This window comes from Bombus huntii, chromosome 4 (genome assembly GCF_024542735.1).
Source record: "Bombus huntii isolate Logan2020A chromosome 4, iyBomHunt1.1, whole genome shotgun sequence".
NCBI lineage: Eukaryota > Metazoa > Arthropoda > Insecta > Hymenoptera > Apidae > Bombus > Bombus huntii.
In genome coordinates, this window is record NC_066241.1 from 2,826,422 (window position 1) to 2,851,129 (window position 24,708).

The 24,708-nt window shown below is 40.4% G+C and overlaps 1 protein-coding gene across 16 annotated transcripts in view; it reads left to right on the forward strand.

Moving 5' to 3' along the window:
* Window positions 1-24,646, forward strand: part of LOC126864580 (ras GTPase-activating protein raskol) — a 255,631-nt gene extending 230,985 nt beyond the window's left edge. For 15 of the 16 annotated variants that reach the window (XM_050616044.1, XM_050616045.1, XM_050616050.1 and 12 more), the window contains 8 exons: window positions 12,053-12,336; window positions 12,791-13,077; window positions 13,423-13,755; window positions 14,228-14,632; window positions 15,424-15,590; window positions 15,668-17,281; window positions 17,972-18,096; window positions 20,764-24,646. In XM_050616044.1, the coding sequence (XP_050472001.1) occupies window positions 12,053-12,336; window positions 12,791-13,077; window positions 13,423-13,755; window positions 14,228-14,632; window positions 15,424-15,590; window positions 15,668-17,281; window positions 17,972-18,096; window positions 20,764-21,031 (3,483 nt within the window). In that variant the 3' untranslated portion in view covers window positions 21,032-24,646. The remainder of the gene's footprint in view (window positions 1-12,052; window positions 12,337-12,790; window positions 13,078-13,422; window positions 13,756-14,227; window positions 14,633-15,423; window positions 15,591-15,667; window positions 17,282-17,971; window positions 18,097-20,763) is intronic. The other variant, XM_050616042.1, reaches the window with a different exon arrangement.
* The last annotated feature ends 62 nt before the right edge of the window (window positions 24,647-24,708 follow it).

The window sequence follows — 24,708 nt, forward strand, 5'->3', positions numbered from 1 at the left end:
TCCTCGACAAAGATCTCAACGTAGACATTTATCGTAAAATCTCTCTCGCGTATTTCGAAAGATCTCTCAGATCTCTAAAGACGAATCGTTCGAGACTTATACTCGGTGCTTCCGGTTAAAATTGCGCTCATCGTGTTCCCCTCGAGAAACATTTCGTTTTCGAAGCACGAAAACTGAGTCTCGAGTTTTCCAATCACGTATCTTCGATCTTTCGAATCTCTCGATGCATCAAGTCGTTCAGTTGGAGTACCGTACACTTTTCTTTTTATCGTTACAAACAAGTTGCTTCGAACATCACGTTCATTGTGTTGCTCTCTCGTTCCTCGGATTCCGTCTAGATCGATCACACACACATACACACACACACACAAGCGCGCGCGCGATATTAGAAATATTTCATTAGAATATCTATATAAATAAACCCGACACACGATTGAAACAAACATGATTACTTTTGATTAGGAATTCAACTTAATGATACAATATGTAGGTGAACTGAACTTTCCTTGAAATTTCATCGATCGATGAATCCACTCGTTCGATAACGTCACGTTCCATCGACATGGTAACGTTTAATCGTGGCACACGTCTCGGTAATTTCGTCCCTCGTTTCTCCGTGGACGAGGCCACTCTTTCTTCGCGTCACCTTTGCCCTTCGCTTCAATTTCGTTGCGTAAACCGACACGCTGCCTCGTCGAGATGGTGGATGCAAGCAAAAGCAGACGACGACGCGCCACGTAGTATGGAAAATATCGATCCACGGTGTCGTCTTGGCGCTTGGTCGCAGGTGTTCTCAAATCTCACGCGCTAGATCGCTTTTCTAGGACGCGTGTGAGTAGACGCGAGTCCCAGGTGTAGCGTCGCCTCGCTTCGCGCTATATTTGCCGCCGACACCGTGCACACGCCATAGAAACGGGGAAACTATTTTCTGCCGCGATATCGCGATAAGGAAAATTTAAGCGCTCTAAGATTCCTTATAAAGGAGTATCGAGTATTAAGAATTAGAAATACGACTTATTCTTAACGACTGCCCAACTTATATTAACAAATTAGTAACGTTGAAGATAGAATTTAAAGATCACGCTGATTTATGCGCTGACTTCATTTACAGTTCGCGACGATACTGTAGCTTGCGCCAGTTCTTGTTTCTTTATGTAGGAACATTTTTCTGTGAATAGGATGGACCGGATGAATGTCGATAACCTCAAGTAGGACGCAAGGCGTATTAAGCGAAATCTTTTGATTCGAACAAGTATGTAGGTCAAGTAGTGTGTCCGTACTGAAACGTACGATGAAAGATGTGCAGGGTTGTATCAAAGTAATAGATATCAAAGATACACGATGAACCACAAAATCCTTCGGAATTACGTACATGGTTTTAAAGACACGATATATCCACGAATTAAGAAAATAAATATTTGTCATTGTTTCGACCGTTCGCGGAGAGACGCGATCGCGAGATAGCGCGTCGACGAGAGTCGTAAATTCCCGTTACGATTAAATAATCGTCGCCACGAACTGATCGATCCCCTTATTTCTGTTACGACAATAGGGGTGGTTCGAACGACGTTACACCGATTTAACAGGTATAAATTAATGTTTATTCAAACAACTTCTTCACTAGAGAGACATAATTAAGTTTCGATCGATATCCAAAGTTACAGTGTGTAGTACGCGACGTACGCTTAGATGATGGCGATTCAAAAGATGCACAAAGACCGACTTTCTGTGAAGATGATGCTGCGAAGGAAGCTTGTTGTGGGTGGGTCTGATCTATAAGAAAGAGCTGATTTTTTAAGGGCAAGGTTTCATTGGGAGAGCGGGGGAAAGACTTCGCTGTCAATTGGTTAATTTTCTAGGTTGGTTGGTGAAGCTAACCACCCCCTCGAGAGAGAGTTGCTAGTGGGAAGCATCATATGCGAGAAAACTAACTTTCCTATCTAGTACTAGTAACGATAAACCTTTAGAAAACGATTTAGTGAAGAGATGTTTGTTCGGTCTGAAGGACCTTAGCTAGAAAATTCCTGAGATTTATGGTACCTGAGATTTATGGACAGGATGGCAACCAGTCATACGTAAGTTGTACTTTGTGTACATCTTCCTTTGAAAGCGGAAAATAAATTTGGAAAATGCGCATTCTTTCGTATACTGATATCGATCTTAGTCGAGTCTAAGATTTAATTTTAAAAATTAAGTCTCGTCGTGTAGTTTCGATTTCCCCGGTATGATGTCACGTTGATCGATAAAACAACTCGGTGAAGCTACGCGTTGCTTCCGCAGTTCCTGTCCTAATCACGAACGTTACATGATTCATCGTTATCTTTCGATCGTAATAGTTTCTACCACTAGATTTTTAAATATTACCGTATCTCTATTACCGAAGAAACAGAGATAACGTAATTCGTAAAAGTTACTACTGTAGTTGCTACTTTTTTTATCGAAACGATCGAGTCAAGCGAAATTACCTTTTACGCGTTCCTATTATCTACACTGTACACGGAATTTCTCCGATATTAAACGTATCCGCACGATATTCTTCGCTTCAACGGTTTTCCTTCTTTCCAGTATCTGTCGCTGTCACACGGAATACTTGATAAAATTTGTTCGAGTCGTGCCCTATTTCCATAAACTCGTTCCGCGGCGCTTTATACTTCAAACAACGGCATAGCTTCGATTCCACGCAGGATTCTCTCAAATTCTCCTTGGATCGTAAATTGATTCGAGAGAAAGGTAAATTTTTCACGCGATCTTCGATAGAATTTCGTTCGAAACGAACCTTATTGAAAATGAAAAAAAAATTAATTACAATCCTTACGCACGCACAATAAAATAAATCCTTTCCATTTCATTCTCTGTAATTTTCTGGCGAAAGCAAGTAGAATATATGAAGTTTCGATGTTTGCTGTATCAATGCAAATCCGACAAAAGAGAATGCGAATGAATAATAAAGATACGATCTTCGTATGTAAAGTAGGGAAGGAACGCGATTTGAAAGGTGTAATATATTTTCGATTTAATTACTTAGCGTTTACGACTTATTAACAGGTAGAGAAGTAAGAAAGGTTTTTAATTATAACCTGTAGCGGAGCTGTAATAAAATTAAGGGGGGGAAAACGAAGAAAAGGAAATATTTTCGTGCCAGTTTTACGAGCGTGCGTACCACTTCGGAGCATAAACTATCGACGATCTACACTAAAGGATTAAGAAATTATAGTTGACAAAATATATTATGTTTCAAAGGGAATTATTAAGAAATTATGGCGATTATATTTTTCACTCGTGTAAAATGGTTAAACAATCGCGAAAAACGATCTATGTAACAGACAAACGAGTACAACACGAAGAGAAACAGCTTTATGCGTATTGTAAGATAACTAAAGACGTAAATCGTGTAAATCGTTGTATGCGAGTCGATTCTATACGAGTACAACGTTGTACGTAGATCGCGAAAAGATATTCGAAGATGTCGTTATGGACGATATCGAGAAAAGGATAGGCAAAATGGAAAGTACGTACTTTTATTCTCTACTGGCACCAGTTAATCGACACCCCTCCAAGGAAGCAAAGAAACGAGCGAACTGGTTTTCGAACGGTGCGCCGACGACTTTGCGGATCCATCTGTTTGAACCGCGTCCTGCTATCGCCAATTGTTTACGAAACTCGATCCAACAGCGACGGAGTCGATGACAAAAAGAAGCGTGACCGTTTTCGCGATTTCGCGAAGCGTGCTACCTCGTCGCAAGAAATCGCTCGTCTCCGTGTTGATTGCGACAAGAAATTGCTTGGTCTTCGTGAACGATGCTTTCAGCGAAAGGGTTCTGTCGCTTTTTCAAAATGTAATAACGCTCTGGAGGATTAAAGAGGAACGATTTGGCGACCGCGAGCGTGTCGTATTAAGCGAAGAAAATAGGTTCTATTCTTGTTTATAGAAGATTCGTCGAAAGGTATTTTTGTCGATCGAAAGGGATCGAATTGTTAGATCGATCGAGTAAAAAGAAGAAGAACGGTATATGCGTATTTACGTATGGTCGAATCACGCGCATTCAACGAAATTTACGCATCCGTGAGGCAGATTCGTCACGGTGCGTCTTAGCTGGTCGTTGTAAAAGATCATCGTCGAAATCGGTTTGAGAACCCCTCGAAGACGTTTTTGTCCTTCTTACCGGTGGCTCCCCGGGTATAGACGAGGGACTGAGAGGCCAAGGGGTGACCCGTTTTGCCTCACCTGAATACAGGGGCAGGGTTTTTGGTCGTAGTGCACAAAGGTGCGCACGAAGGATCCCTTGACTTCGGCTACCCGGATGAGCAACATCTGCGCCAGTCAACGTCGAGATTTTGCCGCGAAATCTTGCCTCTCTTCCGAGGCGGATCTTACGAGATCCGAGTGTATTATATCACGAGAACCGAGCACACAGTGTATCTTGAATATTCTTCGATGTACTCTAAAGTCAGAGATAAAATGTTATTACGTTCGTTAATTCGAATGCTCGTTAAATTTCCTACGTATTCCTCGTTTCTTCGGGCGTTTGTTCTTTTTTCTTTCACCGGGAACAAGGATGAAAACGATCGTCTACGACGTTCTGGAACCCAAGAGCGGGGAAATTTTAACAAAAGCGAAACGTTCGCGTACGTTTCTCGAGCATTGCTGTCGCGTCAAAGCGTGCTCGGTGCGAGTAATTGCGAGCAATAATTTATCGACGGACAGAAGCCGGTAAATAAGAGACTCGTGGCCAAATAAAGGAACATCAAAGGCAGGAGGCAACTGCCTCGAGGGTCGACGGCCGCTCGATCGACGAAAAGCAACGAGCAACCGCTGCTGAAAATATCACCGAGCCTACGGAGCCATCGGCGAAACGCAGAACGTCTGTCGAAACGAGACGAACGATTGTCCTCCGTTCGTCCATGTTGCGACCGAAGGATTTTCAGTGATAAGCAAAGGTGTGTGTCTTCGTTGATAGACCGTAAAGCGTAGGCTGTGTCGCGGATACCGTGTGATTTCAAATTAACGTTCTTTTAAGAATATTTTGCCGGACGAGCTCGGACGACGAGCGACGGATCACCGATAGAGAAAATCGAGAAACGAACGAATGCACCGATCCTGAAAGAAGCAGATATCGGTGATCTTTATCGATGCAAATTGTAACACTACCCAGTAAAGTATACCTGTAAAATTATTATCTGTAGGTTGTAAACTATAAATTTAAGTTGATAAACGTTAAACGTTTTAATTTAGTTTCGAAGTTAAATTAATCTGTTCGCTCGGTAAGCTGCAAACGTGAAAACGCTCTTAGTTGTTGGTAATGAATTTACATAAATTGTTCGACTCCGGCCATCTGTGGTTCTTTTTGACGTATTGCAAAATACAAGGATTGCTGGTAACTTCTTTTAAAATAAACGCGGACTTTGAACCAGCTATACCAGTTTTCATAAAACCAGTTACAAAACTTAAAAATACACTTGTCACCAAGGATTATTGATCAATTGCAAAATACAGAAAGTCTAATAATAACTCGGATCGACGATTGAAAGCTTCGTACACCTTCGGCACAGAATGCTTCGAATGCTTCGAATACTCTTTAAAATCTAAATTAGCGTGAAAAACTGCATCGATCATAGAGAGTAATTGCTATTGGATCGTAACAATTGTAAAAAGACCACATTTAACTAGTTTCAACCACCGTGAAGATTCGGAAAACCCGTTCGAGCGGATAACAGGATTATTACAGAAATACGAAAGCCTGAAATCCCTTTTAAAATCTTGGTTAACATTCACCGAGTAACGACACGACGATTGACATGGGTCGTAAACAATAGTCGCCATTTGAAATACCAGTAATATCGACGGCTCACCGCCCACGAATTAACCATATACGCGATCGTCTTCAAACTTGTTTAAAAATGATTGAATCAAGCGTCTCGAAAATTAATATTAACAACAACAAAGAATCTTTATAGAAGAAGATCGTGGTGGCGTGTGTATACGGAAAAGGGAAGAAGAGGCTATCGACTCGGAGGAGCATAAATCGCAGAGAATCGTTTAAAGAGCCTGTCGATTTAAATCCCTCGGGCGCAAGCCGAACGGAGACCTGGAAGAGAGAGAGAGAGAGAGAGAGTTACCCCTGGCCATGCCTGGAAGCATCGATCTCGTTTTTGGGAGCCGTAGAAATATACCTGAGAGCCAGAGCCAGAGCCAGCTGGAATCCTTGGCTCGTGCTTCCGCGTGTGAATAGAAATCCCTGAGAGTCTATCGCGTCGGATACAAAACTTCGAACGTTTCGCCTCGATGGCTGGTCAAAGGAAACCAGGAACGGAAGAATCGTGAGAGGAACGGCGGCAGTCGTTCGAGAAACAACCACGCGTTCCAGCGTGTCACGATCGACGGTCTTCGCGTTCTTTTCTTCTTTCGGTGGGTAAACGTTTGGTTAATATCCAGGCAAAAAGTGACAGATCGTTGGAAGTTTCGTGACAAATTGCAGACGTTTTGGGATTTTTCATTTTAGAGTTTTCAATTCTGGCGAATCGATGAGACGAAAGATGTGTTAGATAACGGAGTATGTTAACAGGCAATCTCTATGAAAATTACTGGTACAACGAATTTTACGATCCCTAAACGATATAATATACGAGCGATATGTCCGCTTTGGTGAATCGACGAAACGTTTGTTGAAAATTTAATTGAGAAACGTCTGTTGCGTCTGCTCTTGTCAAATAACAAATCCAATAAAACTCCTCGACACAGCTGCTCCACGGAAAACAGCTTGCTCGATGCGGCTTAAAGCACTGAACTTCTAATCGCACTGTCAACAATTTGCGATCGATGGAAAGAAAGAGAGGGAGAGGGAGATTCCCATTGGCGAAGAATCGTTACCCGAAGCTCTTCGCCCGTATCGCGGCGTGTTTCCCAACCACGAATTCGATGACGCAGTGCACCGATTATACTGCATTCTGACATTGGACGAGCTTATCGTCTTCGCACGTGTACGATAACAACACGCCTCTTTCGTTGCTTTGGCGATTCAACGTTCAGTGACGGGAGAAATTTTTACTGCGACAACGTGCGTTTCAATCTGTGGGAAAGAATATTCGAAGAAGAAGAAGAATTGGCGATCGCTGATGACGCTGAAACCTTTGCGCGAATATCCGCTTCCGGTCGATAAAGGCAAGGGAAAAAGAGGAAAGTTTGGTGTCGAGATGAACGGCAAGTCGGATAGGAATGATCGCAAGTAGTGTTATTGAAAATTCATGATAAACGGTTAATTCCTAACGATATCAAGAACAATTCGTTGCGACGAAAACTGACTAATCAGGTGCTAGGATAAAGATAAAGCTATAAAAAGCAAGCGTGATCGATCGTCGTAACGATCGCGAGGAATCACGACTTCCTAACTGTATAGAAAATGTGTAAGAAACATAACGGCGTTACCGTGCTGACGACGTTACCGTGACGGTAATGACGAACAAAGACAAGACGAAAAATAACGTTAAAGTGCGGCAGGAGTCGGTGAAATCAACGTATCGTTACCGACAAACACCCAGTCACGGTGAAAATAGGCTGCGAACGAAAGAACAGCGTCTCAATGTCCTGTAACATTAGCGAGGGTTCTCGCGGGAGAAATCGTTCTTTCGTCGAATGACTCGCGCTACTAATAACTGTAAAGTACCAACGAAGTCGTTCGAACGTATCGATCACCTTTCCTTTGACAAAATTCCTCGTTGCCGTCCGATGTAGTATTATCTGAATATAATATGTATTATCAGCGAGTCAGTCGCGTTAACTCGATTAAAATAGCCATGTTTACATGCATCGTCAGGAAGCAAGCAATCGGTGTGGTTAAAGTGTTGTTTCACGGTCTTGTTGCAAACCACACTTTATTAACACGAATTAACGCGACCTGTCAGGGTTAATCGTCCGGGAAAAGTTGTTCTCTACGAAAAGAGTTTCCCAAGGAATTAAAAAGAGAAACTCGACGCTCAGAGAAACTGTGAAAAAGTGTGGTATTAAGAAAAACGCGTGTTCGTTGAACTCGAAAGGAGACTGGAAAAAATGCGTCTGGATTTTGAATCCCCCAAGAGGAACAAATCAAAGAAGGCATAGCGACGGGGTGGAATTCTTTTCCTGTGCTTGAATTCGTGAATCGGAAACATCTGCTGTTGTTTCTCACGCGACACCGTTCGCATGACCAGAAGAAAAATGTGCGTGAAACCGATGGAGGAGAATGAGGAGGACAAAGTTGTCAACATGATCATCAATTACTTCACTGCCAGGGTAAATATGTGTAGCAGGCCGAACGATCGCTTTATATAAACGACGAGAGCGGCTTTGGTATGTCTGTCTTGCGTTCGTAGAAAAGTCTGAGAATCTGGTCTTTTCCTTTTCTTTTTTTTTCTTCGTTCAACCATGTAATCCAGACTTCATATCCATCCGTTATGTTTTTCCATATTTTCGAATGAGACGCGTTTAAACGAACACACGTTAATGCTGAAATTCAGATTATACAGGAAATTTAGCGAATAAATGCGTTCAAACTTAGTAGTATCAATGCGTGTATTCAAAATGAATATTCGAGCAATACATTCTGTTCGCAATACATTCTCGAACGAAGTATTTCTTTCGCGTTCGTCCGGTTATCATTTTCCAGCAAAACTTTTGGCAAACTTACGGACTACCGATCCGATGCATCCGGAAAAACTCGCGTAGCTGTGCACACTTCCCGAAACGCGCGAAACATTTGGAATCCTTCCGAGTTCCGCTGGCATCCGGCCAGCTTGTCTTTATCCGATGACCCGAAAGAAGCGCGTTTGAACCACGCTCAAAAGTCGAGGAAAGTGGAACAGAGGATTTAACGTTTCGAGAAGTTTCAGCGATCTCGTTGAAAAATCTGTAACGAACGAGAACCACGCGAAAATACCTTTGTTTCGTAGATGAATTTCTAGCTTCTGGAAAAGTTAGCCTTTCGTTTCGGAAAATTAAATCCACGTCGAAGGAAGTGTAACGAAACAATTAACGTTTGTACCATTAAATAAAAATTTAATATGTCATCTTAAAATTCATTCAAATTTACGATACGCGAATAATTGCAAATTAATTCTTATTCCCCATATTTTATATACATTGGTCTTTTGAAATGTCTAAATATCCGATATGCCAAATTAACTACAATAAAATACGTCTTTCTCTCTATTTCAACTTTCTATCAAAGTACGTTACCCGTTTACGTAATACATAAACTTTTCTTCTTATTTCTACTAGGACATTAACGTTAGTCTTCGATCGTTTCGTTTCTCGATATAACACCGTAGCTTTTCCAATTTACTCAACGATAACCAAACAGTATGCATATTTAATTAAATGCCAGATTAATAATTCCTCCGTCACGAGTTAGAAGCGATTTTTGAACCCGAGGATCTGTTCGTACACATCGTTGATCCGGATGTACGGGCCAAAGACTGCCAGTATCAAACTCGGTGTGGGATACCTTTCACTCGAGCAATGTCACGAAAGATTCTCGATATCGCTGGAGAAGTCAGTCGATGATTTTCACTCGTGGCGCGGACAACTTTTGCTGTCGGAACGATTTATTCGTTCGTTTACAGTGCATAGTGAGTCGTAAACGTCATCTTGTTCGCGAATGGAACTACGATCGTGATTAAATAAATGTAAGCTGTCGTTCTAACGTTGTAATAAGTTAACGTTCTATAAATGTTACACACCTCGCCATGGAAGATAATCGTGGAAGATAGAAACAGTTAAATTTATTGGTGCGACGAAAGGTGCATCGGTCGAATAAATTCAGGATTTTTGCTTACAAACGCGTGAAACACGTGAAATTGTTACCGTGACGTGTACATAGTCGTTTTGTATGAACGTTCCTTTCGTGGAAAATATCGATGAATTTCGTACTATGAGAACCTAATTTTGTTTAATTACGTCGTAATTTTGCGAATATAACATCCAGTTTCCGGTACAATTTATCAATAACAATAGAACTGTCAATTTTCCGAATAAACGGATTTACAAGTGAATTAAGCAATAACAGGCTGAGAGTATTACCATATTTGTAAGACGGCTATTTCGATGCAAATTTTTCTCTCCATTCCTCTTGCCGAGTCGTGCAAGTTTTCTTTCTTTCGTAGATTTTGTTTCACGTTAGCACGAAAGAACTTTGAAATCGATTTGCACCGACTCGCACCTAACGTGACCGACTTCGACCAACTCTTATTTCTTCAAACGCTCTAAAAGCATTTAATATTTCGATTCGAAAGGAGAAATCGTTGATTTGTCTGGTCAAAGTATTTTCAAACGACGATGATATAAAGCGTTAAAAAGTCTGCAAGTTTATGTATATTAAAAGCCAGACAAATATCAAAATAGAATAACAGAGTAATTGACAATTTATAATAATTAAAATATTTATGACATTTCGACAAATATATCGTAACGTTTGTAAGAGTATTATATCGACTTATTTATGACTTAATTGACAGTTAAATTTAAAACTGAATATCGAATATCATTGAAATAAAGGTGTATATATACATATATAAGCATATATATGCACTATGGTTTCCCGGCATTCCCAAACTCTAATACGACGTCATAAACTAAAAAAAAAGTTTTGAACAGCTGTGTGCCACATTTATCCGAGGCCTCTAATTATTCTTTGTTTGCCTTGCGTTAACTTCAAAGAGTCGCGGAACATTTCTCAGGAGGGCAAAGAATATTTTCCATAGTCGTTAACACATGGCGCATGTCTGCGATAAAATACATACAGTTTCACTTAGTGTGTTTAGTACGTTGACGCCGAGAAGTCAATTCGAATGTGCAAGGTCTGTCGATGAAACTGTCGCAGAATCAAATTTTTTAACGGGGAAATTTGAAGCAAATTAACATGAAAATATGAAAATGCCATGAATCAAAATTGAAAAAAATGTAGGTCGTGTTTATTTAATGCGAAAATTCGTACTGTACGATGTTAGAAGCGTATTGATCGAAAGTACGTCGTATCGAACGTATCGTACAATTTACTACTAATATTATGTATACTTGTGTTAACATAGCATACTCTCATTTAATAATTTCATTTAATAATTAATATTAATAATTAATATTAATAATTAATATTCTCATTTGTTCTCGTCGATTTGAAATTCCAAATTTCATATTACCTGTATTATAAACCTATATTTACGTTGCATATTTAAAATCTTAAAAATCGTTGTTCGTTTCGACGATGAGACTTAGAAAAGATGCTTCTGTGTCGAATGGTAGTTTCCTTTTGTAGTTGATGTTTTATAGGTTGAAAACGTGTAGCAATTTCCAACTTACAGATATCCTACATGCGACTTTTGCAGATTATCAGAATACTTTTGTTTAGACCTTCGAAGAAGACGCGTTTAAACGGCGAGGAGGAGAAGAAAGCGTCGAGCAGTTATATCATACATCGGAATTAGAGTCACGTTACACACGGCGTTGCAACACCACCGATCGATTCATCTTCGTGTAATTAATTTAATGCGGAGAATGTTTGCGCGTCGCGGTCGACAGGAAAGTTGTTTGGAAGGAATCGCGCAACGTGGACCGATCGTCGATCACTATTTAACGACGAACTGTGCGAAATTGATTCGATATGACGATTCCAAGAAGCTAAGTTATTAAAGTAAAACAGTAACGGCGTGGTGAAGGGACTTTATAGAGTTCAAACGCGAACGATACATATAGATACCGCGTTCTAGTGACAGGAAATATGAAACTCGAAAAGCAGATGACTCAAAAATGTTGCGCAACTGTAGCAAGCGAATTCATTTGTATTGGAAAAAGAATTAAAAGCGTTAGAAGATAAAAGATAAATATAAAAGATATTCGTACGAACGTGTCTAGCACTGAATTAATTAGTAATTTAGATACGTTCGTATTTCTCAGTTGCCTATTTATCGTGTGTATCGTATCAGAGTGGAGTTTACGTGATCGAATCGATGGCCCCCGTATTCTTCGACCACTTCCATTTACCTGAGCGACACGCGTTCACCTCCCTCTCTGTTTGTCTGTTCACAGAACTTCTTCTCCAAGAGGTCGTTCCGCTCGAATCCGCTGAAGAGGACGAAAAGCGTGACAAAGCTCGAGCGACAGAAGCAACGCGGTGCCGGACTTCGGGGTTGCCGTTCACACGAGTCCCTGCTCTGCGGACAGGCGGTGACCTCGATGGACCTCGCGGCCGTGACACCGCTGCATCCAAGCTTGCTTGGCAGACCTCACTGCTTCCAGGTCACACCCAGCACCGGTGGGCCGAAATATTTCAGTTGCAGGACCGCTCACGAACGGGACCAGTGGTTACACAGGTTGGTACCGTTTCTCTGCCGCTTCTTCTTTTTCTTCTTCTTTCCACGCTGCTTCCTCCCCAACCTTCTCCTTCTCTTTTATCTTCTTTCCTCACCCGGGGGAGGAGAAACTGTTACGCCACGCTGATCGATCCAAACCAGCTTTGACCGTCAAATAATCACTCGTTACGCGAACGACACGTCGCCATTTTTGATGGTGCAGCTAGCTACGGTGGGTTTCGTCGAAGTAATCGTATACCGTTGAAAAACACGTTCGAGGTGTATCTCGTAAAATTACGATTTTTCGCGAAAAATTGTATTTTTTCATATCGTCTGTCTTTTAAACTTAAACACGTATTTAAGATATTAGCTTGTAAATATTTGTGTTGGCAATTACCCTTGTTGGATATCTTCAATTTCAACAGGCAGAGATAATTAGCACGATTAATCATCGTACGTTGAATGTTGAACACAGCTTGAGGAAATCCGTTCAACCTGACGCGGAGCAGACACGACGAACGGATAATTCCTTGCAGATCTGGTTGCTCGAGGCGAAAGGCGTGCCAGCGAAGAAACGATACTTCTGCGAGGTCTGCCTGGACAGTACTTTGTACGCGAGAACCACCGCGAAACTGAAGGCCGACCTTTGCTTCTGGGGCGAGCACTTTGATTTCCATCATTTGCCTTCCGTCAATACCATACAAGTGAACCTCTACAGGGAAGCTGACAGAAAGAAGAAAAGGGACAAGAACGTTTTAATCGGTAAATTTGGATAAATGTAAAATTACGTTGCTTGACAAACTTAATAATTGGCAGAAATCGAGAAACAAATTAAGTTTCTTGCCAACAGTTTTCTTTGGATGTTTTTAACGGCTCGTGTAATTCAAAGAGAATTTGTCAAATCCAATACATGCAATTCCTCAAAATTTATTATAAATGAAAATTGAATGAAGTTTTACTTTGAATTGAATTATATTTCTGTTATTTCTCTCTCTCTCTCTCTCTCTCTCTCTCTCTCTTTTTCTCTCTCTCCGATAAACCAAATCCATCTTCGATAAAATGAAACGTACTCTGAATATTCCTGAAAATGCTTGAAATTTTGCCCAGGTTCCGTGAGTATACCGGTGCACAACGTCACGTCTCGTTATCTAACAGAGAAATGGTACACCGTCGTTGGTGATAAAGGTCCTTTGAAGGAGCCTCCAGCTTTGAGGGTGAAATGTCGTTTCCAATCTGTGGACATACTGCCGGTTCAAATATACCAAGAGTTCCTGGAGTATTTGAAGACAGATTATGCGTCCTTGTGCGAGAAATTGGAGCCAGTGATCGGTGTCAAAGCGAAAGAGGACATCGCCACGGCTTTAGTAGCCGTCATGCAGCGCGAAAAGAAAGCGCCTCAATTTCTCGCCGACTTGGTGATGATGGATATACACAGAATAGGTGAGTCATGCTGATCTTCAGTACGGCTGAGAAGCAAGAATTTATCGATTGTTTCGTAAAATTGAAATATATAATGAAAATTCACTTGTTCGCTTCTTTATGACGTTGTAGTTATATCGTAGTGTACACATATATATATATATATATATACGTACGTATGTGTGCATGTATAGGAAATCAGTATGATAAATATGAAAGATTTCTGGTTCGATAGCTTATCTTATAAGGATCAACGAAAACAACTCTTCCGAACCTAAAAAAAGAACAAAACGCACCTGTAAAAAGAAAAGTATCTTCGGACAACCATCGGGATATTAGAAACCATTTGGCAGAATCTTCTCTTTAAAATCTTTTCTTTCCTGCAAAATATGACACTCCCCTGGCAAGATTGATCTCGCCTAAAGAGTTAAAGGAGTCGAAGTTGCTGCAGTAAATATTCGTGTGTTTATTAACGAAAAATATCGAATTTCAGACGACGAGAGGCTCACGTTTCGAGGAAATTCTTTAGCCACGAAGGCGATGGAGGCCTACCTGAAGTTGACGGGTGACAGGTATCTCCAGGAGACCTTGGGGGCTGTCGTAAGAGGAGCGGTGGAGGGTGGCGACTGCGAGGTGGATCCACTGAAGGTCGCCTCGGTGGCAGCCCTTCACAAGCAGCAGCAGAATCTACGGAACGCCGTGGAGCTCGCCTGGAGTAGGATATTGGCTAGCCACGCTCACTTTCCTCTCGAATTACGCGAGTGCTTCCGTATATTCCGCGAACGCTTGGCTGACATGGGCCGTGAGGACATCGCCGACAATCTGATCTCTGCGTCTATATTCCTCAGATTCCTCTGCCCAGCCATTCTGAGCCCGTCCCTCTTCAACATTACTCACGGTAAGTCGAAAGCTCAAAATATTACGTTGTCTTGCTCGATCAATGTACCTCGTCCGTTATTAGCGATTGAAACTTAAATCTTTGAGACTACGAGGTTGTTCCACGATTGTTGTAACTAGTATCAGAGAGCTATTTGTTTCAAGTTTCAAGAAATCAAGTCGGTGGTAGTGAACAAAAGTGGAATTAAGCAGAATGCGATGTATGTAGTCGACTCTCGCTAGCAGACTACGACGTTGTATATAACGCCGCAACGATAACACCGTGCCGATATATTTGATTTATCAACAATGCATATCTCGGCCCTATACCAGGAAGTTGCACTGTGTAAGCCGCGATATTAGCGACACTGCCTTTGAGTAAAAAGGCACTCTGTATTTAGTCTAGAGTCTGGAATGCACGTAAAAAGTGGCACGCGTACGTGAATCCTTTAAAAGCGCACCTGATTGAGAAGAGACGATTATCGTCGTCGTCGTCGTCGTCAGAGAGTAGCCAGAGAATCGTCCGTTGAATTAAAATAATATCATTTTTTCGATATCAGATTTCATCGTTTGATAGATTTGATTGAAGTTTCAAGCGCTTTTTTCTTCTCCATAATTTACTCTTCTTCTACTTTCCGAAAAGATCGACATAAAGATCCGAAAGTAAAACAAGTATAATAGTTTCGTCGTCTCTGGTGGTAAATTTAAAAGACGAACTGTATCGAGTGTATGTAGCCAGGCAGTATTTTTAAATAATTTTAAATAAAATGTTTGAAGACGTTAAAACAAAAGTAAAGTGTTTTTTTTTTTTAGAATATCCAAATGAAAAGGCAGCGAGGAATCTCACTCTCGTGGCGAAAACGCTTCAAACTCTGGCAAACTTCACGAGATTCCAAGGAAAAGAAAACTTCATGGAATTCATGAACGATCTCCTGGAGCGAGAAGCTCCATCCATGAAGAACTTTCTTCAGTTAATCAGTGTACGCGATAATTCTTTATTTTTTATCACGAAACTATGAAACTCGTGACTTATCGAAGTTAAAAATGTTTTTTACAGAGCCCTTTGCCAAAGGATGCTCCGGCCAATAACTCGTTGGAATTCGACGGGTATATCGACTTGGGCAAACAACTATCTCTGCTGCATGCGCTTTTACGCGAAAGTTTGGTCACGATATCTTCGTTTTCCTCGTCACTGCCTCCATCGAGACTACCAGAGATCCTCGAGAGGATCTCTATAGCTTTAGATCAGTCGGGTCCAAATCCAGTGCCCGTTTCTCACCGCTATCCAAATTTACAAAACAACATCTTCCGCTATAACGATCCCACGATAGCAAACAGCAATACCAACTTGTCTGTATCAGCAACGTCGACATTGAGCAATCACAGTACGCTAAATGGAACAATCAGAGATAGCAACGAAGTGTTGCAATCGAACACACTAAGCCACAACAGTTCTCGCAGCCCTAACGTAACCAGAGCAGCCACTCTGCCGCGTAATGCATACATGCCGACCAATGGAAAGCTGCAGCTACAAATTACTACGGACGATTATCCGCTGGAGTCGCCAGCTTTTGTGTCACGTTCGCCCACACCCATAGTAAGACAACACAGACCGTTAGGGTCGAGTAGGACGGGCGCGGGATACAGACTGACCGCTAGTGCGAGTCTGGCGAACGTGAATCATTGCCAGACACATCCCGCCAGTCCTACGAGATCAGAGAGTCACAGCAATCTGAAGGATTCCAACTACAACATCACTACGTCGCAGATCAACCAATCGAATAATTGCACAATTATGTCCCAGCAACAACAGCAGCAGAACCACAGACACAACATATCGCGGTTGCAAAACCTAGACATCCATGACAGAGAAGATAATTATAACCATAATAATTACAACGTCTCGAGATCAACCAGTAGGAACCACTGTAACAAGGAGGATAACGTGAACCAGATGCAGCACCAAAATTATAACAACGTGTCGAAAACTACGGTAAACGCAAACGTCGTAGTGAATCCTTCGTCGAATCTCACTCTATCGATCAACCATCAACCAAACAACAATTACACCAATAGCAAGAACAACACGACTGCCAACGGTAATTTGGACGAGCTGTCCGATCTATTGAGGTACGCCGACGACGAAGTGTCGGAATCAAAATCACAAAAGGGTTCGCAAATATCGATCTCTCAGTTGAGCAACGTTGCTTCGTCCGGTTACCAAAGCTTCGCTGCTTACAGTCAGAGCTCCAGTCCCGTGGATCTCAGCAGCAACAATGCAAACGCACATATACTCAATGCAGCCCCGCTGGCTTTCGCCAATCCTGTTTACCACATGGAATCGAATCACGGAAGAAACGGCAGGAGAGGCAGCAGTAGTTCCGAGGAAAGGGATGGAAACGGAGGAGTGGAGGGTGTGAGAGGCGTTGATCTCAGCCCGTCGCCTCCGCCACAGAATAACGTGAGGAATCTACAAAGAAATAATCAGAACCAATGGAGACAGGCCAACCAGACGCACAGAAATAACTCGGAACAAAACCAGGGTGTCTGTTGCACGAAACTAAGAAGGAGACTATCGCTAGATTCTACGCGAGACCTCTCTGATACCAGCGAAGAGGAGAGCTGCACAACGAGGAGGAGCAAATCTCGCAGTCATCGAAGCATCGATCAGGTAATGGATTTATTACTACTACAATCACGACCAGTACCTACTTGGTTTTTCTGATGGCGAATAAAATTACGGACAGTCGGTTAAAATATGCTATTAATTTCTTTGCGTTTTCGAAAATTTAATAGAAATTTAGATTTTAGATACTTGTTAGAGACTCGTTAAAGTTGGAGCTCTACGTGTTTTTCGCTTTTCATTACGTACGCCTTATTTTATTTTCGTTACTCACGATACAATAATTAATTAATCTGACTTTATTTGCAAGAACGGGAATAATCGTGAAATAGCATTTGTCGAAGTAATCGTTCTATAAATTCTAAGTTCTATATAAATTTAAAAACCATTCGTACAATTCAATTTATCCGTCATCCGCAAAACCGAAGGAAAAAATAAAATCTCTTCGACTTTCAGCAGTGATCGAGGCAAAGGAACCGTAATAATTCGATTTCCATAGAACTTGTCTTACGAGATCAAAGAGGAACTTATAATTCTCTCTTAATCCATCGTAACTCGTCCGTGTGTGTATATATACTCGTAGTAACGTATACCTTGTGAATAACAAGTTCCTCTTTTACCGTGCGAAAGATCGTCACTTTTTGTCTCTGTCTTTTTCTCTCTGACCTGTCGCCTAACGGAACGCCTTTGTAACGTGTATGTCTTGTAACTAACAACGCCACGTCTCTTCGTTTCCAGTACGAAGTGGAAATCGAGAGGTTGCAGAGTAGCGTAGATCGACTGAGGGCCCGGTTAGGCACAACCGAGGATACCGATATAGACGGCGTTGCACCGGATACCAAGATGAAGAGCATCATTTCCAGGTACTTAATCCTCATTAACGCTGCCACTAACCATCGATTGATTATTTGCCTGAATGTAATCACCCCATCACCGTGACGACTACCACGTTTCTCTTACGTTTCACCCTTCGAACCCTTCCGTCTCATCATCAGTCACACGTCGGTTCTCTCTTTTCTTCCTTCCTTTCCTTCGTTCTTCTTCACCGCGATTTTTCTCGTTCGACGTCTTCTCTACGAAGATCGAAAGATATCCGTGAAGAGACTATCGATCGTTTGTTCGATGCTTTCTTCGCGACATCATTTTTGGATACACGATTCTCGGCGAGATCCAACAGCAATCGTGAAACGCGATCTCCGAAGTGGCAGGCAGAGTTGAGTGAAACGTAGCTTAAAAAGGTATAAAAGAACGTGGCTTAACAAATTTAGGAAAGGCTAATTAATATCTGATCGGTACATATTAGATGCAATTTATGAATTTATAATATTTATAATATATATATTTATTTATAATATATATAATATTTATAATACGTCGTGTTTAATTTGATATTTGATTACACAATTTCGTGAAATATCGTAAAATTTCGTAAAATATGTACAAAGATATTCATTTATGAATCCTTAATTTCTAGAATTAGAATTCCTTAATCAGACACGTTACCAGTTACTGTTCTTTCAACAACTTTGTTCTATGTTCTAATGTTCCTATGTTCTTTTTCTGTGTATATTATCGATTTCATTACACGTTTACTTCTTCAGTCTTTTATGTGTCCTTTTCTTTTCTTTTGATTCATTTATTTTTGTTTCATTCGTCGTTTAACTTTTATTCTTTGTTCGCGAAATTTTGTACAATTACGATATCTTCAGAATTAACGAAACACGACGCAAGATATATGGTGTTTGGTCTTGATCGCAATGAGTAATTGACTCTCAATTCGATCGTTATTTCTACATTTTCTTTTACTTTTACCTTGTAGAAACGCATCTTGGACTCGTGCAACGCAAAATTCAAAGAGCGTATGTACATATTTTGAAAAATATATTTCCTATTTTCTCAAGAAAAAAGATACCTACGTATTATATATTGGTAAAATAAAGATAAAGATGTAAACGTAAATTTACAATGTTTTATCGCAAGACGCAAAGTTTATTCAGCTCCGTCTGCCAATGATTTCAAATCGGCCAAAAGAAACTGTTGCTTACAGTTAGATAAAATTCTGTAAATATACGCATAAAGTACAAGAGCCGAGCCAAACGAAGAGTAAAAACGAAGAAACACAATATTACCTTTTTGCGTAAAAAGTATCGAATAGTAGAAAGAAAGAAAATATTAAAAGAAGGAAACTGTCATCGAGTCGCGTAACTCGAACTCTTTTACTGTTTCTCGAAATAATCTATGTTTAATTGATTGTGTGTTCCTGTGCATTCTATTCCGCTGCATTTGGTATACTCTGGCTTGATCTGGACCTTGGTGTAAGAGTCAATTATATTTCTAAGCTTCTTACATTGTTACATCACATGTTTTTAGCGTTTTTATACTCATATATATATATATGTGTGTGTATATATATATATATATCTTGTCCTCTATCTTGGTTTTATTCGACAAAGATACGTGCCAGACTGTTTTTTTCTCTGTGCGCATACTGAAAAGCAATTCGATACGGAAATTCTAAGTTTGTTCACCTAATTTTTGTATATATATATATAACTATACTCAAAATCACTGTTCGACGGACCAGCATTCTCACCCTGCGTGTTTTATACTTACATCACCGTCCAAAAGACATTCTCTCGGTCAGCCACATGTCAATACTTCATAAAGTTTCTCAATATCAGATACCGACAGCCTCGCACACGCCTCTGATCACCCGTTCGTTCTGTTCCACGCGTGCACGGTTCACTTTTGCAACCACTATGATTTTTGTGTGTCAGCTCTGCGTAGTGCGTTGCAAGGTGCGCGGGAAATGTTCGGAATAGTTGTTCGCGTCGTGCTCTCCTCGACATTTCCTCTCACATTATCGTACTTACACGCACGCGAATTTGACTGTGGCCAATCGCAGAAGCAGACTCCTCGCTTCTTTGATCGAAAAAAGCTCTCTTAACCCACTGCATTATTGATCGTTCTGTTTTTTGGTTGTTCGAGCGTATGATACTTTGCACCAAATATTTTACACTGTTGCTTCCTTTGACTTTCGTTTCCAAACTATTTATCGGTGTTTTCTTTTTACTCGATATGTGCATCGTGGTACGCTTGGATCCTTTTAAGCCTCCCCGTGAAATCTCTCTTAAACCCGATGATTCTTGTTACATTTTACTCGCATCGCTTGCATCGATTAAAATATCAAAATTTTCGACCAAAGATTCCATTGAATAAAAGTGGCAAACGCGAATGCATCGAGAGAGTTCTCGGGTGAAGCTGAATTCCGTGTGTGCTCAGGACCATCGAAGCAACCTCTATTCGTCTATAAGAAGGATCTTCTTAACGAGAGCTTTCGTCTGTACAAGATAAACGTGCAATTTTCCAAATGAAACGTTCGATCTTTACTCCTCTAAAAAGAGGGAAGAAAAGCGATCGGAATATAAGACAGAGATTGCACCATGGTCGAACACGCGAATCTAAATATCCGCGAAACACGTTGACGCGAGCAGAACCGGCTAAAATGATCACCGATTTCATTATTCTAGGTTAATCTCCGTGGAGGAGGAGCTACGGCGCGAACAACAGAAGATGTCGGCTGCGTTGTCGTACAAGCAGCGCGTGATCGACGCGCAAGAGCAACAAATAGCTGCTTTGGACGCCGCGAATTCGCGTCTAATGACGTCAAACACAAAACTGTTGTCCGCATTGAGCACCCTGAAGCAACGATACAAGTCGAGCCAGTCGAGCAACGAGGCGGCTGCGTTACTCCAAAACATCGCTGACATTGGCGAGCTGAAGAGCTCGTCCTGTTAAGAGAAAGAGATAGAAAAGGGAGCAACCGCATGGACACCGTTGGTGGGCGTCGACGTGAGGACCAGCCAGACACCCGGTGAACCGTCGTGAAACACGTACAATCACCAGACAAAGCAGAAAAACGCGAAGATTGTTTTATCTCTCGCGTTTGACGAATGCTTCTGGATGAGGAGTCTCGAGGATGACTCGATCGATACGATTGCTCGCGTGTAAATGTTCTAGTACGTATTCTAAAGAGGAAATCTCAACGAGGAGCATGCGACTACTCCGAGTCTGACTTTCTCTTTAGTTCGTTCTAGTTTTTGGTGTTTCCTCGTTTAGTAGCGCAACATCAAAAGGAAATACCGTATTGCTGTGGGAAGTTCCACGAGGATACTCTTGCTAGGTTTGACGAAGCTACGCAAGCGGAGAAAGAGCGCAAATTGAAAGAAGAGAGAGAGAGAGAGAGAGAGAGAGAGAGAGGGAGAGAGAGAGAGAGAGCGCGCGAGAGAGCGAAAGAGTGAAAGGCGTGCGAAAATAGAGGCTACCTAGTAAGTAGGCAAATGATTTAAGTAGATAATTTACGTCGAATTTAATGTGACACATAGCATTTAGGATTATTTGTATCGAATCTGGTCGCGAATCACGCGATACCCCGTAGTTCTCGTTTGACAGAAGTCGATGGACCCTTAGCTTTGTATCGCCACGTTTTAACATTAGATTGCTTTACGCAAACCTGTCCCAAGCGACTTTTCTTCGTTAGAATTGAACGAACTGGAAAGTCGATGGCCTTTAAGTTTAAGGAACACGCTGGATTTCCTGGTTGGCGAACAGCAACGAGGTCGATCGACTTGTTTGGCGGTAGATGAAAACGAAAGACAAATGTACACGACGTTTATCTCTTCTTTCGTTTCATTTCCCTTCTGTATTTTCTGAATTCTGTTATTCGTTCTGCATCGTGTATACGTACCTTGACACCCGCACAGCCGCATCCACCGTAAACGCCAGCATGATTTACGAAGAATTGTACCGTGGAATTAACTCCAAGTTATGTTGAAAGATTTGCAAATGTATTTTATGTCTTAATCATCGAAGAAACAATTCTGACGAATATGAGTTCTAAAGTTGCTTGATTTTGAAATATGGTCAGTTTTTCAGGTTTGAAATATTGTTTTACAATATAATCGAATGTCAATGAGATGAAAATTGAAAGAAATTAATGGTTCGCTAACAAAAATGCCTTTAAATGTATCACTGGCCCCGATATACACGATTAGTTTTTGTGAATGGAACTTTGGAGAAACGTAACATGAGATACTAGGTGACTTGCGACGTATATGTACTTACTATATTTCAAAGTTTCTTCTTTTATGAAAAATATGTCCAAATTGACGATTTCTATATATATATATATATATATACATACATATATATATATTTCTAACAAGTCTTACATTTTCATAGAATATGATAATAAATTGACTTTCTCAGATATGTGTTCACAATATTTTTGGACATGTATATTCAAAATGGCTTCCATTCGCATCGCATAAATTAATATACAGTGTGTTGGCTAATTATTTACAATAATTCTATAGTTGAGTCAGTAGTCATATGCACGTAATGACTATATGGCTACTAGAAGTTTTGTGATTTCCAAATATTCTAAATATTATGAAATAGGAAAAAGGAAAGAGGAAAAACTTTCTATATTACGGAAATTTATACCGCGGGATCGATATAGGCAGATTGTTGTCGATATAAATGTATGTAACGCGATAAATAGAAATACGTAACAAATTTTAGACAGTTAATACTTGGTACTAGTACTTGGTTCGTTTATACCGATTCGACACGTTGGACCTGTGTAGTGTCTTTATACACTAGTAATATTGTTTTCGTAAATAAGTTGACCCTTCATAGTTCCACGCATCTGGCTAGTCTACATATCTATATGTCTACATTTTTAAACTTTTATTTACCGATCATTCTGCTGTTATATCCTATTAAACGATCTATCGATAACGATTATCAGCTTTTAAGCCTCGCGTCAAATTAAACGCTCTTATCAACTATAACTCCTTTCTCTTACGAACAAATAATTTGACAAAACATATAAAGTATAACGAAACGAATGATTTGGCAACCTACGTATATTCGTCGGAATTTGTTCCCAAATTTTTAAGCTCAGAATATGCCTGCAAATCGAACAACGAAAGAATAAACGTATATTGTATTATTAACGACGTTTGACACGCCAACATGTAACATCCTCAAGCACACCGAATCGTACTTCAGGACCGTATATATGCGTGCATATTTCTCTAGTTTACCTGCTCGTGTGTCGCGTTCGAGCAGCAAAACGGACGCACGACGTTTTTCTGTTCGTGCGCGATGCATAACGTTTTTTTATTAAAAACTTCTCTTCCGTCGAACGATGAAGAGAAGGATGAAACAGATAAGAAAAGAAAAAGAAAAGAGAAAAAACATATTATTCGAGCTGTTGAATTTTTCACTATTCCGTGGAAGCTTTTTGTTTGAGCGTTCGATTCGAACATCGATTCTTACTGTAAGCGACAATATAATTTATTTAGTAGTTTCTACCAAAGATGAAGAAGTTTTTATTGTAAAAAGCATCGAGATTTGCGTGTAAGATATTTTCTGTTTTCGTCACTAAGCGTTGCTCGAGCTAACGCTGGTCGATCGCCGATCGGATAAAAAAAGTGCCGGCTGCACGATGTATAAAAAGAGTCCTCTTCCTTGAGAAGATCGTGATTCGAAAAGAGAACAGTCGTGCACCGATATCTCTTAGTCGCGCGAACATTTTGTTATATTCTATATTTTTCTTTGTCTGTGTTTATTTTCTTTTAAGATCAATTATACACAGCAATGCGTCATGCATAACAAATTAGGTACACTATTGATGACAGTCTCGTTTGTTCGCGATCATTAGCAATCATGTATTATTGTTTTACATCACACAACAAGTATATTATCATCGTAGCCATTGTATAGCGAAATGCACGCGTGCTAGATCGAAAGATTTCGAGAGAGAAAGAGGCAGAGTATGCGTGAAAAAATCTAAAAAACGAAGAAAATTTGAATCTGTGTATGCCTGTGTGTATGAAGTATATGAGGAAAAGATTACGATTCAGTCTAATCTCATTTAAAAAAAAAAGTATTATCTCGACAACTTGTATCATAGCTCATTATTCGTCCGTGAGATCATTTTATTTTCTCGCTTTTTGCCAATTATTTTTGTATAGAGATATCTATCTTTCCCCGTTTCTTTCGTTCCCACCATCCACTTTCATCCACTTCTCGTACCTTACTGCCCTCCATTTTTGTTTTGTACTTTCTTTAACCACGACCCTTTTTACGGAGAGGTGATTTTGCCGACGATATTTTCAATCATCGAGTGTTGACACCATGAAATTAATATATTCAACGGTACACCCTTCCTCTTGTTAGACAATGTAATCGACAAACGATAAAGTAATCTATTTAAAAGTGATTTGAGTAGCGTGTACATTGCTAAGTTTTTTGGTATATTCGTTTCTGTAATACATCATCTGTATTTAAGCGTATAGCATCTATTAGTAACAGTACATGAGCAAATAAATATGATTAGGCATATCATGGTCGTTAAATAAATATGTATATATTCCAAACATATTTCTCTTTTTAATAGCAGTTCG